At 40.1% G+C, this 20355-nt stretch overlaps 1 protein-coding gene across 1 annotated transcript in view; it reads right to left on the bottom strand.

The window, feature by feature from the left end:
- arid5b (AT-rich interaction domain 5B) overlaps positions 1–20104 on the bottom strand; it is a 75182-nt gene extending 55078 nt beyond the window's left edge. The window contains exons 1-3 of the mRNA XM_031746707.2: positions 19975–20104; positions 19389–19643; positions 9967–10201 (exon numbers count right to left, since the gene is read on the bottom strand). Coding sequence (XP_031602567.2) covers positions 9967–10201; positions 19389–19643; positions 19975–19995 — 511 coding nt within the window. The 5' untranslated portion in view covers positions 19996–20104. The remainder of the gene's footprint in view (positions 1–9966; positions 10202–19388; positions 19644–19974) is intronic.
- Positions 20105–20355: the final 251 nt, after the last annotated feature.

Below are 20355 nucleotides of genomic sequence, written 5' to 3'. Positions count from 1 at the left end.
ACAGTTTTCACATAGCTGCTGTCTCATTCGACTAACATACACAGTATCTGGCGAAACGAGCAGGTAATTTCTGATAAACTGCAGCCGTCTTGGCTCTAAACTCATTCATTCCAGATTACAGAACATGACCTCTGATGTGGCAAACCTCCATCCTGCGCTTTACTAACAGAGCTGTAATTACTGTAATGCAGCACATACAGTGTTTGTAGCTGCTTGTCTCACATTGCACAGGACTGATAAGAACTTCAGTGAAGAATATCTACCAGCTGTGATAACAAGTTTATGTGCACTGGTCATTCATGCCAAAAGGCTTCTTACTTCTCTCTGCTGGTTTTTTTTTAATTATTATTATGAAACAAGTCCAACAGGAATCTAAAATGACAGTTCAAGATATTTTATTTGTTCTGTATAGTGTTGGACTTTGACTACAGTATAATGACAAAGTGTTTGACATGAAACGAAAACAACATGAATCAGAGATTCTTTGGCAAAGGCCTTTGTTGTCTAAGAAATAACTTGCTAAGTTAGTCTTTGTGATGCCTGACAACATGGGTGTGTCATACTTTGCTCTTCATGAGAGTCCAACACAGCTGTTTTTTTCCCCTCCCATTCAGTAATTATCCTCAGCAATATAAATAAAATTTTGCACCTACTCTACAAGACAGCAATTCTGTGACTAGGCTTTTGTTAACTTTAAATATTACCCTCTGACACTGTGAATGAAACAACAGCTTTCCCTGAGTTATGGCTGACGGGAAAATCGGGGAGGGGGGGAGGAGGGGCTGGCTGAATGCCTCTCATTTTGCCAAGTGCTCCTCGGGCCACCACATAACAAGGAAATGGACTGAAAGGTTGAGAAAGAAGACAGAGAAGCATCAATGATCTATTGTTTGCAGGGAGGGCACTGCATACAACTCCTCTGGCAGTTAATATATCAAAGAAAGCCAAACATACTACACCATCTGCACTGAGATATTTTGCAAATACACATTACGTCATCTGTAGTTCTTTGGCTTAATAAAAGTATTAAGAACAGCTATGTACCCAGGCAAGTATGTGTGACTATGCGCACACACTCCAACACAGCTTCCAACAAAGGTCTGGAATCTATCAAAGCTTCCAAATTGCAATTACCTTTCAAAGGAGGAAAAATGCATTACAGTACCTCTGTGCTGTGAAATGAACACAAGGCTATACTCTATACTGTGTACTACAGTTTACACCCTTCAGCTTGGCTGTGCACCTGTGTTTTGTTCAGCCTTACACATTATGAAATATATTATGTGGATGTTGAGAAGCTGATCCGCAATCAGCAATGAAAGCTATTTTTACCTTGGCAAGGGTCTGACTCAAAGTGTTTTTCCAACACTCTAATGCTATGACACAAATAAATGGTTATTTAATGTTCACACACTCTCACATACTGTAGAAGTCAAGAAGCTATTATTATCATCGTTCTGCAGAGTTCAGTCTTATTAAATCACGCACCTTCAAATCTTGAAAATAATGAGCCAAGTCTCTGGTATTATTAAGAGAGACAAGTGGAATTATTAAACTCACACAACTTGGAAGCTCACAATAAACTGATAAAATCTGTGTTTAGTTTTGTAAGAACAACAGAAAAGTCACTTAGGAAACATTTTATTACAGCATCACATTTAATGTATCTCTGCTTTAATGATGATGCAAAAATCTGTTCATTTCTCTTCAGATCACAAGCAGATGTGCCTGTGCTGATAATTATATGTTATTATAAAGTAATTATCAAGAACTAATGAGGCAAAGGTAAAGTCCTTGAATAAATGCCACTTAAATAAACGCCAGTAAAGTTAGCAATTCCAGTTTGGTAACTTAGTAATGTCTGTTTGTCCATCCATCCATTCAGCTGCTCACAGGACTATAGTCTCACATTTCTGTATCATTACCACTGATATATTTCACTACTGTAACTGGTAATATGTACATAATATGCAAAAAATGTCAAATTCTGGGCCAATACTGACACCTATATTTAAAAACAACAATTTGGCCAATAGCTGATCTTTTTTTCTGTTATTTCATCGATTAATTTGCTTTTTGTTACTCTTCATCACACCATATTTGCCAATTATCCAGTGCAAAACGGATGGAATACGACAGATAAATATCAGCAGCCATCAGTAAATGGCATCTTATTTGCTGATAGCCTATACTGACGTTTGACTAATATATCAGTGCATTAGCAGTCATTTACAGAATGATAAATAGTATTTTTGTGAGTAAATCTTACGATGTGCTTTGCCAAAACTATCATATACATAATCAAAAGGGAAAAAAGCACATTTTCCCTGACGTGCAATGAAGTAGAATCATCAAACAGTATAACATTTAAACAGTTGAAACTAAAAGCAACTAAAATGCCTCAGATCTGCACTTCAGTGCAGAACTTAACACTGCTCATGTTGTAGGTTTGACTTTCAAGCCTTTTTAATAAGCACAACAGGGCGTCCAGAGGAGGACATGCATTCATAAAGCAGATGGACTGGCATGCTCATAAAAAATGCAGGGTTATTAATTGTACAATCTGTGATGTCTAGAAAGCCTACTGAGCAGCACAAAAAAACATCCATATCTATCTATCTGAAGGCAGAATGTGAGGCTGTCATGCAGAAAGAAACATATCGGGGGAGATGTACAAAAAACCTCTGCGCTGAAATATTAATGCTGCAGTAATCCTTTAAATAGGCATCATATTACACATCATGTTTTGACATAGACTAATACAGAAATCTCTCCAAAAAGTCTGCTGGTTGGGTAACGCTTAAGTATGAGTCAGAGTAACTGGAACAGGCAGGCGATTTGCTTAAGAAAAGAATGCAAATGTTTCTCAGTCAACACACAGCCTCAGATAAAGCCTCATGATCCATGTGATTTTAGAGCTTTCATAACAGCGAATCATTAAAAAGAATAATTTAATAATGAATCTATCAGGGAATTTGTCTTGGAGGCAGAGCTGCTAGCGCATTATGAAAGCACCTCACTCTGTTTCTGTCTATTTAAGATGCCTGGCAGAGGTCACATCAATAGCATCTCTGTTGTTCCAGACCTGACTAATGGAGAGAAGAGAGACACAACTGTTGTTTCAGACCTCCCTAATGGAGAGACGGAGCTCTTCATTTCCTCTGAGGCCATTCTCATTGTTTAACCATGCACCAGCCTTCAGCCCCCTCCATCGCGTAAGCCAAAAAAACACATTATGTGACAATCCAGAAATAAAATAACACAAATTATTGATGAATATAGCTATCCAAAGAAGCTGAATTTGATTACGGCGTGAGCCATAACAGGATATGGCTCGACTGTTGGGTGGTCTCTTTCTCTTTCTCTCTCTTTCTCCCATTCAAATTCGAGGCATGCTCAAACATCTAATAGATTTTTCCACCCCAGCACACAATTTACTGCTTACAGATTTAGAATTCTCTGGCTTCCGGCCAGGCCACAGTCAGAAGGGAATTAATGATATGAGCACATCAGTGAGGAAAAACAGCTTGTGATTCTCTCTCCTACAGGTCTGGGCATAATGAAGAAGATACTGCCATAAAACCCCCAAAAGAAAAAGAAAAACATAGCAAAGGAGGAGAGAAGAAAGCAGGAGGGGGTGAGAAAGGCACATAATCAATACAAACACTCCATTAAATTACTTCAAAAGAGATTTTGGACAGTTTCTAGAATTAGTTCTGCGGAGAAAAAAAAGCAGAAGGGGAAGCAAATATGTCTGAGGGGCGGAAAGCAAACAAGTGCAAAGGATACAATCTGCCACATACTCTGAACGGAGGAGTACAGTGGCAGTGTGTCTTACGAAAGCATGGCATTCTTTCTTTGCCTGAGTCACAACATACCATTACTCTTGTAACACCACAACCCAGTTGTCTTTATCTTTTTCAAGAAACTGCTTACTCCTTCCCACGTTGCAGTCGAAACATAAAACGCTTTCACGTGTGATAGTGACTCAGTGTCCCAAATATTGTTCTGTATTGTCACCAAGACAAATCAACCATGAGAAGACCGCATCTGTCTGTTTCCTTATCACAAGTTCCTACCCGCATAAACATTCTGTGACTCTGTGAACAGTCTCTTCTCTGAAAGGGGACAGAATCTACCCTCTACATCAAATTGAAATGTTCCGACTGAAATATTGTCAGGATATCAACTCGGGTATATGTGCCAAGTCTGGCATACAGATCAGATGTTGTATCGGAGGGAAATACAGCGGCTATATCCCCTGAGTGAGCGAGGCTGTAAAGATTCTTGGAAAAAAAAAAGCCAGGTACGCGTGTCACGGGCCTATTACGCCTTCGAGATCAATCAGTGTAAGTGACAAAAGCGACATCACTAAATACGCTCAACCACATGTCAGCATTTAGACTTAAAAGTATGCCGGTGTCCTCCTTAGTGTGAAATTTCCTCTTTGTGTTATGGTCTATCTGCTGCAGCCCAATACAACTCAACGACATCAATGCAAAGACGGCATCTTAAGTCATTCTGTGCGTCAAGGCGACACAGAAAGGGAAAAATGTTTGGACATGGCACGGGAAATTTGTCCAAATTTTCATGCTGTTTATATTTACTTAAAATAGCTTCATACACACTTAAAAATCACATCAGCAGTAACTGTCAGTTACTGAAGTTGAAGTGTCAGTTCCGAAGTTGCATTCTGACTGACATGTGAAGGTACGAGTGTCATTTCCTGTTTGCATAAACTGGTGTGTTGACTTTTTGTATAACAAGTTCCAAGACCAGTATTCATGCAGAGTAGCTTATCCTGTATGGAAATGATACAACCATACATCATTCTTTAATTCAATTTTGTAGTGAAGGTTAGGTGTTTATCCGAGAGTTACGTGTTTGATTCTTAGCTTCTCTAATTCCTAAGCTGCCCTTGGGCAAGAAACTCCACTCGTGTATAGATGTGGAAAATATGTAAGTTCCTTTTAGACAAAAGCCCCCTCCAAATGTACTTAACTTGAAACTGCATACATTATAACGAAGGTCAGTTATGACGGATTATCACTTTAAGCATAGAGCTCGCGATAACGTGCATTTTCATTCGAATCTGTTATGTGAAATTTGGACATTGACACACTTAGTGGATGGAAACATTATTCAAAGAACTCTATTTGTGGCTTTTCATACAACAAAAAGTTGCATAATGAACATGAATTTCCTTGAATTCCAATAAGTGGCCTTCATTTCCATTACTAACTGAATATTGCATGAAAATGTTAATGTTCTGCCAGATCCAATCCATGATTTGTTGGTTAAACATCAAAATTACAGCTTTGAGCAGCACTGCACACAGTATGTAGTATTTCTTTATTAAAAAATAGATAGAGTGATATAATTTTCATTTTTGCATGGTTGAATCTTCAAAGGTGTTAGAGCATAGAAACGGTATTGAAAAAAAGTCAAGGAGATGGGCGAATTCACCATCCCTGCAATTCACTCTATTTTTTTCTGCCAGCATGGTTCCTTTAGTCTCAGTGTTTTCTTGGAGAGCCCTGATCCCTCCAATTGCTGAGGGATGAACTGCCTACAGATCATACTATGGGTGAGGGCAGGAGTCATGAACACCATCTATGTTCTTTGAACGCAGGAGTCGCAAGCTATGACCTTGTATAATCCTCCACATCATCTCAGCTCACAATCTGTTCAGTGGCATCCACACCGAAGGCTTGAATTAAAGAAAGACAAGACAGAAAACCTATTGAGCTATTTTGTGAGCATGAGCCATTCTGTCTTTTTTTTTTTTCCAATTCTTTATTATTTTTCTTCTACAGCACTCTGTGTCTCCCAGCACAAGCCTACAAACTGTATCAGCAGATACAGCTCTCAAACACTCGGCCTCGTAGTATACGACCAGAAACCAATTTCGGCAGGCAGCAATGAAAAAAAAGAAAAAAAGAATGAGGCCAGTCCTCTAGGGAGAGATAGAGGGGCAGAATGTAAACTTCCCTGGCAAGCCATCCCTGGTGGATTGAACTGTAAAAAGAAGCTCTAATACCCACTCCAATACTAGATAAACTGAGTGGACAGTTTACATTACCTGATTAAGTGAATTACACCACAGATTACATAAGTACTGCGAAATACATTACATCACCCATGCAGACTTGCTATCTCTTTATCGTTGGTTAGGAATTTGAGTGAGACAAACACAATTCAACACAACAATTTTTCAGGGCTGGAGAGTTTTCAGAAAAACAAACCACACAGTTCTTAAAAAAGAACTGCAGATTGCCTCAAATCAAGTACTTCTGTATTTCCCTTTGCTATTTTGAGTTCAAGCGGGTTCACACTAGTAACTCGGTGTGAGTGCACTAGTACACTGATGGTGGACTTACGATGGTCATAAAGTTGGCTGATATTACATGCTTCTTACCCTCAGTGGGTAACCACTTTGGCTACGTACAAAGACTTTCGATGGTGCAGCCAATGCAGTGCAGCAGGTCCAAGAAGGTAGGAGGAGCACTGCTGATACGACTATCAAATGGACATGCAGATACACATGGTGCTTAGCTAAAACTGGACAGATTATAAAGGTTCCACCATACAGTATGTTTAAGCGTGGGTCCATCTTGTGAAGCAATGCCCAGCTTTATTTATAAAATACACATTTTTCCTATGTATTTAATTTTAGCTGCAAACATCTACACAATCATTTTAGAATCCTAAAATAGGTGCCTTTTCTAAAAGTGGCGGTGGCAAGCTGGGAAATATATTATTTGTACTTCCTGACCTTGCTCTCTGTCATTTGTGGAAAATTCCCGTGAACCTGTTGACATCAACTACGCAACAATTTGTTTTTCAGCAACTGTCTTATAGAGTAGTTTGTCCGTGAGAGAGGCAACGTGAGATTGAGTGTGTTTGCTCAAGTATGTAAAAAATATCTGCACCAGGGGGTATCATAGAGTTGTTATATCTGCAAGAATGCTGCAGAAGATGATTTTTGATTTTTTTCTGTTTTACCTCAATTTCCACACTATAAAATAATGTATGAGTGTTCATTGGCTTGCCAAGCTTTAAACATTTAGAACATTTGGAGCTAACATTCAAATGCTGCAACTATCAGCTTGCCAATACGTTCACTCTGACACAGTCAAAAATCACCTATTATGCAATGAGGTACAAAGTGTACATTGTGTGCTACATGGAAGTGTAGTAATGGAAGTATTTGAGTAGAGACACAGTGTCAGAGCCAAAATAGATGTTTCTCTTTTTTCCAGTTTTAGTGCTGAGCTAAGAAGCTGCAGCAGCTTCAAATATAGCATAAAGATATTACCTAATTTTGACCTCCTTGGCTAAGAAAGTGACTAGGCATACATGTCAAAACTTAACTTTCAACAGATGACATTGTTAAAAGACTGCGGAAAGACACCCTGTTATTTCAGGTATGGCACTTTGTGAAACACTTGCTGGAATTTGAATTATGATACCAATCATTTCTCTGCCTTGAAGGTTTCGCAGAGCTGCCAACGGTGCAGGACTGCAGCAAAGGTCACTTGCTTCTAATTAATTACTTTGCTTAATGTGGGCATCTTTTGTTACACTTTTTACGCATTTCTGAGGAGAGAATACAGTAGAGCTTTGTTCGCTTACCAAACCACAAAACCCAATGTAATACAGATGAAAACAAAAAAATGTCTTCCTGCTGCTTGAAACACATTTGTCTTTTATTTTTCACATGTTGCCTGTGAGACACAAATGCACAGCAGTGCACTTTATTCACACTGGCAGCATGCCAGGAAAAGTTAGGATGCACACTTGGAAAAAAAAAAAGAAGTTTCCCTCGATAACAATGGCACACTTTATTGCTCTTTAGCTCACAATGCTTTTCTGTGCAGCTTGTGGTATTGCTGCAGTATCCTGTTATGAGGAACAATCCAATTCTTCTGACATAGTTACACATCAGCCTGAGAATAACAATCAGCAAATGCATCACTCAAGTTATAAAGAAGGCTGCCACTTCAGGCTAAAAGAATCTAAAAAAAAGAAAGAAGAAGAAGCGTGTAGGGTTGTGTCATAAAAGCATTAGTTTAGTCAATGAGCGAACGTATTACACAGAATTACAGACATTCAGCTACAGGATGCTTTAAGGCTACTTTTATATCTGATCTGCTGCTGCTGTGGTATGAATATTTCATTTTGGTAGTCAGCAGCATTGCAGTGGCATATTTCATATTTCTCTCCCAAACTCTCTGCCTCTCTCATATTGTTAGACTGTCAACAACTGACACACGCCAAAGATATAGTGAACAAACAAACAAATGGATAAGTGAGTGCACACCACTGATTGTCGGTGTGTATCATGTGTGTGTATCTATGTGTGTATGTGTGTCAGAGTGTGTATGTGTGTCTCTGGTGCCCTGCCAGAGCCTGAGCCCGTTCTGCTGACTGGGCAGATTCTCTGGCGGAGTGTCCCATCGGAGTGACAAGTGCATTTAGAAACAGCCTGATGGAGTCATTAACGGCAGCGCTGCTCATTAGCAACACATGCACACACACGTGCATTCACGCACACACAGAGACAGGCTCTCAGTAGCAACGGCGTTATCATCAGGTTATTACACCAACAACGGTTAAATCTATAAATTCTAGACGATACCGCACGTTTACAGAAAATCCAAATAAGGAGCATAATACCATTTCAGAAGCAAGCTGACACATCTATTTATGAAAGCGAGCAATCATAGACACACACACGCGCCTGCAGGCACATTCACGCTATATTGATTACTGGAATAACAACAAAGCATTCATTATTGATCGCCTTGTCCTTTTTGCGTATAAGATTCAAGCAATGTCGAGTAATCAAGGGCATTACAGCATCACACAGAAACACAACAGCCTCTCTTCCCGGAAGATCCTGAGCAGAAAACACTACAAGAGTCATCAATAAATCACTATTTTCTACAGAAGAAAAAAAAAGTATTTTTTAAGCCTGTAGCAGTTTTACTTCCATGTTGGCTTTAGGAATAAGATGGTTATTAAAAATTAATTATTAGAGGATCAGGAAGCTAAAAAATTCTGGCTTGCTTAAATCGCAAGGAAAAGCACTGGTGATCTGACAAGAAGTACTGTAATTGTGATGGCATTTCAAGCATGTTTGCTATGCTATGTAAAACCATTATAAGCAGCATTAGGCATTGCATCACAGCCAAGTGAGGGAAAGGCAAATAAGTATGAAAAGGCTTCAAAGGGAACATAATGTTCTTTCTGATTATTAGGCTGAAATGCCAGAGTTTCCTATCTGAATCAGATGAGTCATCTCCAGAGACATCCAGCTTTACGTTGGGGTTGATTCATGGGTAAGGCTGTAGTGAGAACCCAAGAGCCTGCTTCAAGAAACAAGCATTCACTGACACTTAATGGCACAGTGTACATGATGAATACACCAGACAGCCATTCAGATACACACAGCAATGATCCTTAAGGCTGCTGAGCTACACAGCCAATTATGATCTGAACTGATGGATAAGACAGTATCAGAGTTGCCTTATACTGCAGTTTGATGTAACTCAATTATTTATGACATTGCCAGCAGAATGATGTGATTTTTGCAGTGCAGTCTTTGTTGTTGTCACACTCAGAAAACAGAGCTGTAACACTGTAAGATGGTAATATGTTGGCAAACACACTGCCATTACCTCTAGCCTGCTTGTATTAGTGTGATTCTTAGCTCATTATAGCGGGAGTAATTCCAACTATGCACTGATGAATTACTCCAGTCAAGACAACACTTGTTAAACCAACCAAAGGACAATAAACATATGATGATTAATGGTGAACATGGGACACAAATACATAAACATTCAACACAGCAGCCCAGAGAAAATGGAAAGACGACAGTAACCTTTTGGAATGAAGGAAAATAATAAAAATAACCTCATAAAAGGCTAAAAAGAAATTGAGGTCTCCGCCGGAGCTCACCTAGCTGTGCCCTCTCCCTCTGGACATCCTTGAAGTTGAGTCCACTGGTAAGGGTGCTCTCCCTGTAGCGGTGGAGGGCCTCCCTCCTCCCGTTGGTCCCCAGCTCCCGGAGCACGGAGGGTTTCAAAGGCTCGGCCTTGAGACTGTTGTCCCATCCTGAGAAGTCTGGTACCGTCCACTTCACCAGGTCCTCCAGTCGCACGATCACCTTCTCAGACAGCGCAATTACTTCGTGCTGAAAAGAGGCAGGAGCAGAATCACGTAGCGAGTTACATAAACGCAGCTGTGCCACGGAAATGGATCATTTACTTCCACCACAATTTTATGGCTCTGAAATGGTTTTGTTGCATAGACACATAAACATTTCAAAACAGCACATCTCCAAGTATGCAGATGTGCTATTTTTAATAACCGAGACCAACAATAACCAACTGTGGTGTGTAAATAATTACACGATTTGGGTTTATGAGATTAGAAAACCTAAAACAAACACAAATAATTACAGAATACAGTACAGAAAACACATACAGGTTCAAACTTATACTTTTCTAAAAAAAAAAAAAAACTCATGAAAGTGAAAGTGTTGCTCTGAAAATTATACTGAGGTAAAAGTGCCGTCTTAAGTAAAGTATTGCACCACATTAGGTCCACTACTCAAACTAAGCTGAGCATAATCAGGGTCAAAGTTTGGGTAAAAAAAAGAGAGGATTAAAATTACACCAAAGATCAGACTCGAAATGAGAGTAAACAGGACACAACAGCTAAACGGCCTGTGTATAATCTCAATTTGTATGTGCATAAAGTAACATTATGGCTGTGGATGCACCTTAATATAAGTAAATTACCGCACCATGAATATGGATGATGTGGATGATTGCTGAATTGAATTTATGCCAGCAACTAAATCAATGTCATTGAGGACATAGGTGTTTTTGACTCTTTGATTAGAGTTTAGGAAGTCGGGCTCCTGATAATCACCGTGAATGTTAAGATTTTATGCTCTAAAATGACAAGACGCACTCAGTGGCTATGATTACGCCTTCAAAGTGAAGAAGAGCATTTGAAATGTAATTTGTTATACCGGGAATGTAATGAATGAAGAGGAAAACGCTGTAGCCACTGGTTTCTTCAGTGCACAGTAAAACTAATGTGGCACTGTCAGGAAACTATAAAATTTAAATTTATAGCAGTGATGCGCATGGTTGACACAGAGGCAACGTTTTGTGTACATACTTCAGTCTGCTCAGTTGGCTTGCTTAATAAGATTTGTTCTCCCGTCTGTGTGTGCTTCAACCTATTTTTTTCCTACGGTGGATTCAGCTCCTTTTAATAACTCTCATGCTCAAAAGAACTACAAGTCCAGAGGAGAGGGAAGGAAGCAGACATGCTTAAATGTGTTTCCATTTGAAGGGCTAATGGCTGAAGTGCTTGTTACCAACAGAATGGAGTGCTGTGCTGTAAGATGGCTATTACAGAAACAGGGAAATCTGGAGGACAGATGTGTACGGGCAGAAACGCAGACACACTGAGTAGGTCTCTGATGTTTACCTTGGTTATCTCCAATTTACCAGGCATCTGTCTGCCTGTACTTATTTCCCCTCAAAGAGCTGTCGACATTAAAATAACAGCCATTTATGTCATATCAATGTGTTAGCAGAGGGTGTGGACAAAATAAAGCTACACTTTAGAACAAATCCTTTCTTTGTGAATCTTAAAATGTTAAGATAAGCTGTTTTTTTTTTTTAGCCATTTAATGCCGTATTTGTTTCGAGTTTGTCACCAAATTCCAGAAACATACATATGGCTTTTGTGTGTTTCATATTCTCCCTGAGTGCTCTGTCTATACAATTACCCATATTCAGTTCTCACATCATTGCAACTAAAGGCATATCAAATCCCAACCAGTTGGAGACAGTATTTCCTTATAAAGGAAAAGCCTGCGAGGGATAGCTTGATATAGCTGTGCCTCCCTCACTAAGTAGAAACATCAAACATGGGTTTTCGGTCTTCTTATAATGAGCTGTCTTCAGCTGTCAAGTGGTGGCGGGTGGTTGTAACCGGCTTTCCATGCAATGAAAAACTGACTGCTGTTTCTGCCTTCAGAAAAGCCGGCCATTTGAATAATGTAGAGCAACAGTAAATAGCATTCAGCCTGCAGCCAAAAACCACATTGTACTGTATTTCTACAGAATTACCTACTATACTTTGATGCAATCTCTTGACAGCATATTGAGAAACAACATCATAAAATATTGCACTTGAGCCCATTTACAGCTAAAATAATGCACTGAATGCTCAAACAGTCAAACAGCAGTAATTCAAGTCTCCCAATAGCACACCGGAGCATACACGCAGCTATATCAAACCTTAAAAACACACAGCCATTCCCTCTATATTAATCAGGTGAATGACATGGTGCCTTGTGTGACTGTCAACAGATGCTGTTTGGGGACTTGTTCGGCTTGAGAGCAAAACACAACAGGTGAGCGCAATTCAGGAGCTGTCAACACAGTCCAGAATATAATCAGTCTATGAACAGAGCTGCAGCCCTGAAAACAGGCTACATCCATTACTTTGCCATATAATGCCTTTCCTTTCCCTTCTGTACTTTGGCTGCACAACTTTACAGCAGCAAGAGTCTGTGAGCTGCAGCAGGAAGATGAATTTTGGCTTGTGGTTTGCATAAGTCATGATATTTGGTTGAGAAATGTTTAGGTAAAGAGTTAAGTAATGTGCTGTGTTTCCGTAAAAGGCTTCTGAAAACCAGCCAAGTCAGTCAGTTGTTGAGAAATGATCAAAACAGCAGCATTGCACCAACCTCTTTTGCCCTTACACTGAGAAAAACACCGAACTGCAGCTACAACAAATGACTGTTTCCTTCATGACTTTTAGTCTGGAGTCAAAGTGGCATTGCAAGAGAAAATATTTAAAGTTGGACCCACTCAATATTTGATATCAAATTAAACTGAACATTGTTGATATTTTTGAATAAATATTAAACTCCTAGAAGCTGTGATCTCTCAGTTCTGAGTATATTCTGGGCTTCTTATACCACAGCAACAGAAACCTGAATAGTTTTCAGACTACTGGGTCAAACGAGACATTTAAAGGCACTGATATAGCAACAGAAGAACCCCTCAGCTAGTCTGATTGAACATCAACTGACATGAGGGTAATGGCCAGTTTGTTGGGGGGCTATAACCTGTAGATATCCAGGCCAGGACCTGTACCATCCACTTGTTATTGTTTATGATAGATCATAAAAAGCAAAATTGGGATCATCTGAAGATCCCCTGCATGCTATACCAAAGGCTTCTCAATAATGTAATAATAATGTGATTGTTCAAAGAAACCACAAATTTTCGATGACTACAATAACTGCTAACCTACTTGCCAAACTGCTGTTGACTAATATTCTGTCAGCCCTATTAATTGACTAATTTTACTAAGATTAATCACTGTAGCAGCATCGCAGGGGTCTTCTTCTCACTTCTCTGATTTGGGGCGTGTTGGGGCCCTGCTCCTCTGTAAATGCCGCCCATCCACACTGTGCTGTCATTTCGAGTTAGGCAGTTGATAGTTTAGCAAAGCGGCAGACACAGCCAGCAGGCCACTTGATAATATAGGTCAGAGGACTACAAGCCCGCAGCCACGAGGTGACACTCCACATCAGCAACACACCAAATAGCCTGGTGTCATTTCATTGACACTTCCGACACAGATGCATTAGAAGCATTTATACACAACACTAAATATCTTCATGTGTTGGCATAATTTTACTGTGGGTACATCAATAAGCCCATATAAACACAAACTGCTCCTTTTACGGTTGAGTTAAAATGCAAGATAACACATTAACAGCTCAGTGTTACAGCGTGGCTCCATACTTCTATCAATAATTTATGTTATTACTGCAGCAGCATGATATCTCCAAAAACATTACTGAGTGAATTTATTGCTATGACTGCACATAATGGACTGAAAGTAGAAAAAACAGCCTGCTGCTGCGAAACTGTAGATAACTCTGTTCCAGAAACCCATGACTCCAGCAATCTCATTGAAATTAAACTCGCTAAAATCCATATCATTCAATTTATATGGATGCAATAGTGTACTGGTGGCAAAACAGCACATAAGGGACATTCCCAATCCTATATTTGGTGATCCAATTACAAACAATGTACCCTGAAATATTCCATATCACCCCAAACAATTCCCTGTGAGAAATCCACGGCACTGTGCGCGAGCATTAAGGCAGACATTCCTGACTGTCAGCGTTCTGCGGCGGAGCGTCTCATCGCTCAGACGGGACTTTCAGCTTGAGAGTCAAGGGGTGCATGCTCCCAGTTGGTGGGTATCTTTCTATACTATGGGCACACACGTACACACACACACACACACAGTGCTCCTGTCATGCTGGGAAGGTTTCAGCCTGCTGCCTCGGAGAGGTCAGCACTGGAATTCCTAAGGCCAAAGGAGATTAGTAATTGAGTAATGGACATGGTGACATGGACAATGAAGAGGGAGAAAGAGAGAGGAGGAAAAATTGAGAGAAAGAAGGAGAAAGAAAGAGAGAGAGGCTAGGAAACACAATATGAGTTCATTATCTATCTCCCCTCCCCATGACTGACCTTGGCTTCAGTGTCCCAAAACAAACTTATCTGGGAATTAAAGAGGAACTCAGGGGAGTAAGCCTGGAACAATTGAATTAGAATATTTTCTTTTTGAGACTGCCTAAAGACTACAAAGAGTTCAAAGCATTGCATTTAAAAGGTGACTGTACATTATGTACTACCACTTAATTGAAGCAGTTTGTTCACATGCATAAATGTTGCTGTAATATCGGCAGGGTGCTGAACTCATCTTTTATTCACTGATTCCATTAAGCAACTTCACTTACATCGGCCAGGGTGATTTATGAACTTAGCATTCTTTTGCAGTTATAACGAAAGAGAGAAATAGCAAGATAAGAGGAGTTTTCAAAGCCTTACTGAAAGTGGGTGAGGCATCCATCATGTAAGGTGACACCACAAAAAAGCTGTGTCAGCTCCCTTGAATCGCTGCAGCTTTGTATCCTTGTATTTTAGCAAATGCGCACGCAAACAAAAAACAAAACAGAACGACAGAGAGACTGAATGCATGTTGATTCCACATGCTTCATCTGAGAGAGCGCAGTTAAGAATTAAAAATATTGGCTGGAGGATTTAAGCAAGAGCTTCCCATCTGTGGCTGCATTCTCCTCAAAGGTTATAATAACGATCCACTATAGCTGGGGGCGCTGGAGTCATGCATCAAGGCAAATGTTTGCCTGTTCAAGTGGTTAGTCAATGACAAAGTGGAAAAAACTGAACTAAAGAGCACCAAAAGTCTTCTGTGTGTTGACAAACAGGCTCCGCTGTAACATATCATTACTTTAGCCTGCAAAGACATTTGGTGAAAAGAATCAGAATCAGAATGTTTGCAGGGGTTTTTTATAGCCTTTGAAGTCCAGTGTATTACATTTTAAAGGTTTTAAATTACACTATCCTAAAAAGCTGGTAATAATTTACATGCTATTTCAGCAATGGTGAGGAATTCACTGGAGGGCAGTGTTCAGAGTTAATGACTTGTTCTGCGGCAGGAGGAGGCATATATGCGTGCACGCCACACATGCACACTAAACACATCCCCACACCAACTCCCCACCCCACCTCTAAATTCCTGCCATTGTTGTGTGAATGGGGAGATTTGCTATAATGCACACACTGGCCAAGGCAACGGAGCAGTATGGACGCACTCAAAGGATCACTGTAAAAATGTGCCATATCACATTTACACTCGAGTCATTCAGCAGAACGACCTTATCCATCAAAATGCTGGTCGCATATCTAAGCCACTTACACTTAACTCAACTAGCATCCCAGATGCTTGAATTACCCATTCAGGGTTTTTCCCTTAGGAAAAATCAAAGAAGCAGCAAATGAATACAATCTAATTTCCCTACAAGCTGGCTTTCCAAGCACTGAAACACATGCATGGACTACTGCCATGTACTGAAGAAATGGCTCTGGATGCATGCCAAAGTGTTTTCCACAGCAATCAATACTGGCCTACTGCTGCAGTCCCCAGCCTGTCAGTGTGTCTGTGTATGTGTATGTGTGTGTCTCTATGTCTATGTGTCTGTATGTGTGTGTGTGAGCCAAAGCCTTGTCAGCTAGAGGGACAGAATAGAGGAGAAGAGAGGTCAGATGAAATCAGAGGTGATGATAATAGCACATTAATATAACATGATCTAGAAATATTCTCTGCGGTTGTGACTTCCCATTAAGAGAACCTTGCTGTATTTGCACTAATGTGGGATATATAGTATAAGATAAGAATAAGCAATTAACCGCCTGAAGCAGCGTATACAATAAGTGGGTGTTGTGTGTGTGTGTGTGGTGAGCCGTTATCTACAACAGCTCTCTCCTGAAATAGGGAGTCCAAAAACAGAAAGTATTACAGCCGGTGAGCAGTACCAGCAAGAGAGGCAGGCCATTTGGAGTGAGAAGAAATAATGTGTCACTCAGTGAGTTTTAAAACACATGTGACTGCTTCGTCGGTGGCAGTTTGCAGGCAGACAAATAGAGCAGAGGCCCCAATAGAGGGTTTGTCATAATGGGTGAGCAACTCTACACAAAGCCTGTTTAAAGAGCAAGCTGAGCTCAACTGGTGGGGGTAAACACTGTTTGTCATGCTGTGATCCAATGAAAAATAAAGCTTCCTCTACATATGGACTTAATAATTAACTCAGCATAAATAGGTTAATAAATTTTTCCCTGGATCTGTTTATCAACCATTCAGCAAATACGGGCGCCGAGAGTTACGCTTATTCAATGAATCATTATTTTTGTTTCCAGCCAAAGTTGAGTGGATTCAAAGCTGGCTGTGTTTAAAAGGAATTGACCTCCAACCCTTTGACAGAAGAAAAACAAGCACAGTAGGTCACGGGTTGGTTCCTCTTGTCACTGCACAGCACAGCAAAACATGACAAATACAGCGCAGGAGAGGCTGAGAGCAAACAAATACCTGAGAAATAACCAGGAAATTACATCATACCACAGCATTGAGAACACAAGTGAATCAGTAATCCAATTCTGGGGAATTGTTCAATATATGGCTGTTCTGATATCTTAAAACAAAGTCATGCCTTTTTGGTATTTGGAGGATATTGGCTTCAGGCTTAAGATAATAGTTATCTACAAGATACAAGGCATGATCTGTTGGAGAAAGAGAGCAAAGCAGCACCGACTGTCATAAGTCATACACTGCTTCTGCTTTATGTTGTGTAAAAATATTCAAGAGTAAATCTCACATAATCTGAGAGTGAATATTATAAATTGTGGCTTTACCTCATGATGTTGCCCGTGCTCATTTAACACCAAAACCTTGTGAAAACAACACACTTCCTGAGAACTGCAAGTTATCAAGTTCATATCTGCATGAGTCACTGGGCTAATTTGAACCCCTGATTTTCAGCCAGTCAATTACAGATTTAGAGTCAGCGTGGCTCCACAGTCATTAATCTGTCTTTATACACCACCGGTCCTGGAGAAAAATGACTAATGCGAGGTTTATAAATTCCACTTTTCAGTGTAGCTAAAAATGAACTTCTCTCTAATGTTTACCTTTTCGCACATACACAACTCAGACACAGAGTTTAGCAGTCGATGAGTTTTAATGTCATAGCTTTATTGTCAGACTGGTTTGCCCTTCCTGTTTGTTTTTTGGATTACGGCTTGCCTCTGTAAGCACTCCTAGCTGACTCATGCGGTGCAGATTAGTGTTATGGGGCAAAGTCAGCGAGAATCTGAATGGGCTCTGTGAAGGTCATAAACTGACTTGAAGTTGTCAGGGCAATTTCCACTCTGTAATATACAGTAAGTAGTCCGATTTGCTGAGAGTGGAGTGTTTGACAAGTCCTTTAATTGAAGTCAGCCTGGAGGCACCTACATTGCACTTAAACATATCAACCCTCTTCTATAATGATTACAATGCCTTGTTTATGCATAGAAACTGCTTTTTATTTCCGCTGTGACTTCTGTTATCCTGCACTTCTTCATATATATGACAAATATGAGGTTTCATTTGCACTGCCAGGACACACCTTCTGGTAGTTAAGTATAATTTTTCCAGATATGATGTCCAGTGGAGTGGAATGTAAGCACTTTGCAATGCAAATAAGTCTTTGGGAAAGGGGCGGGGAAGACAAGTCGTTGCGCAAGCGTTGCCTTAGAATCAGCAATGCATGCACTCGAAGTAATTACTAAATAATTGCAGCGTGTTAAGGCTAACGCGAGGGGATTTCGGGAGATGATACCAGTTCATACAAGAATGATAGTTTGTCTAAAGCGCTGCCCATAAATAGCCACCTTTTTCATGAAAGGGAAATGTGATAGGCACTCTATTACTCAAGAGGAAAGAATGTAAGTAAACCTTCAGCGGAAGAGTCAAGTACAAACACGGCTTTGTCCTTCCCTATAAACAATATATGAGCAACAGAGGGTGATTTCAATGCAGCCGCAAGTGATCAAAAGCACATAGCAGTAATTAAAGTGCTGCGGTCGTATCAGGGGGAAAAAAACAACACATCATTTGTTTTACAGCCGGTTAGAAAAACTCAATAATCAGAGTAATGCCATTCTGTGCAGCGATGTAACCGGATCACAAGCGCCACATATGGCCACAGCCAATTATAACTATTGCTTTTCTGTGCCAACAACAGCGTAATTCAACACACAGAGGTTTTAAGTGCTGCCTCATATGCGAGCCGACAATATCACATTGTTAAGGATGGAAATGCTCACATGGAAAATTATGCAAAACGCGGAGAGTAGCTAAAACGTGTCAGCGCTGGCTTTTTGCTCTGCCACGCTTTATGACTCGCTCTGCTTCTTTCAACATCAGGCTGCATTACAAAATATCTAATAACTATCGTAGCGACCGATCTGAGCCAGTTTGATCCCATGCATTCATTACCGTTTCGCAATTTCCGCCCATATGTCTGCGCTTGACACGCTTTACCCAGAAATGAAATGACAGAGCCCAGGCGCAGGATTGTTGCGGATTTTCCCCTTTATAACACAATTAACCCCACAGAGCGCAGCGGCAGCCTTATTGAGCGCAGCTGGACAAGTGCACATTCAGCAGTTGACACCACAATAGACAAACAAAAAGTAAAACTAGTGGAAAAAGAAAATACCGCTGTAGGTCAGTCCTTTTACTGCTCGCATTAATCAATGTCAGTAACAGTGCCTGTGTTTATAAATGCCCGTGTCACCGGAGACATCCACTGCCAACTCTTAATGCGGTAAAGATGTTGTTAAATTAAATCCTCCCGAACGAGATGGACTAAAAACACCACAAAAATTCACAATTATTCATCAGGCGATTAATATTCCTACCTCTCCATGAGTGACTGTGCGTCCCTGGGGAGTATCCTCGGGTAGAAAATAAAGTTTGGAGCTTGATAAAAGTTGTTTGCTTGTTCTTTCTTCCCAGAGCAGCTGAAGCTCCGCTATGCAAATAGGATCCTCCGGTTTGCATCTGACGAAGAAAAAGTCTCCGAGAGACAGGATTCTCGGTTTGGCGTTCCGGTTAAATTTAAAGGCTTTATAGAATATATATGGTCCATGTAAACCGCAAGACGAGCCCACCCACTGTAGAGGGAAAAAAAGGCAAACAGGGAAATATTTACATTGCTTATCAACTCGTTTTCGTAAACAATTTGTAACAAGGCGGACAAAAACATTTCTAATGTCCCTGCGTTATTACGCACAGTTGGCTAATATCAAATTAGGATCTCTCCGTCTTAAGCAAACAATTAGTATCATGTAACTATTTTTAGATGGTCAACATATACACAGATGTAGTCATAAAAATGCTGTATGTTTAAAGTTTTGTGGATAAGAACATGAGGAGAGTTTAGAGCAGGTGGCGTTTAGCGCAATGCGAAAATAAAACAAATCGACGGTTGATATCAAACGTTACCTTCAGTGAGTTCGGCTCCATCTCGACGTTATGAATTGATTAAACTCAACACGCTCTCCAAACTTGCTGGCTTGAATGGATTGGCAAGGTCCTGAAAGGGACGTATTTTTCTAGAGTTTAAAACATGGCGTTTCCGTCGTTGAAGCGACACCGAAAAATTATGTTTTCAATTAAATACGCCGCGAAAAACATCGCCCATGTTTGTATTCTAATCCGATTAAGAAAATATTTTATAGTGGCCTTTTGGGCACATTTCTATTATTCGCGACCGCTTGCTGAGGCAAAATATTAAAGTCCAACTCAAATATTTAAAACAAAATCACACAGCTATGAAACATAACTGTAAATAGAAAATAAAAAACAGGATCTGAGCAAAATATC

This window comes from Oreochromis aureus, linkage group 13, assembly GCF_013358895.1.
Source record: "Oreochromis aureus strain Israel breed Guangdong linkage group 13, ZZ_aureus, whole genome shotgun sequence".
Taxonomy (NCBI): Eukaryota; Metazoa; Chordata; class Actinopteri; order Cichliformes; family Cichlidae; genus Oreochromis; species Oreochromis aureus.
Note: the sequence above shows the minus strand (reverse complement) of the source record. Positions and strands in the feature narration are given on the sequence as shown.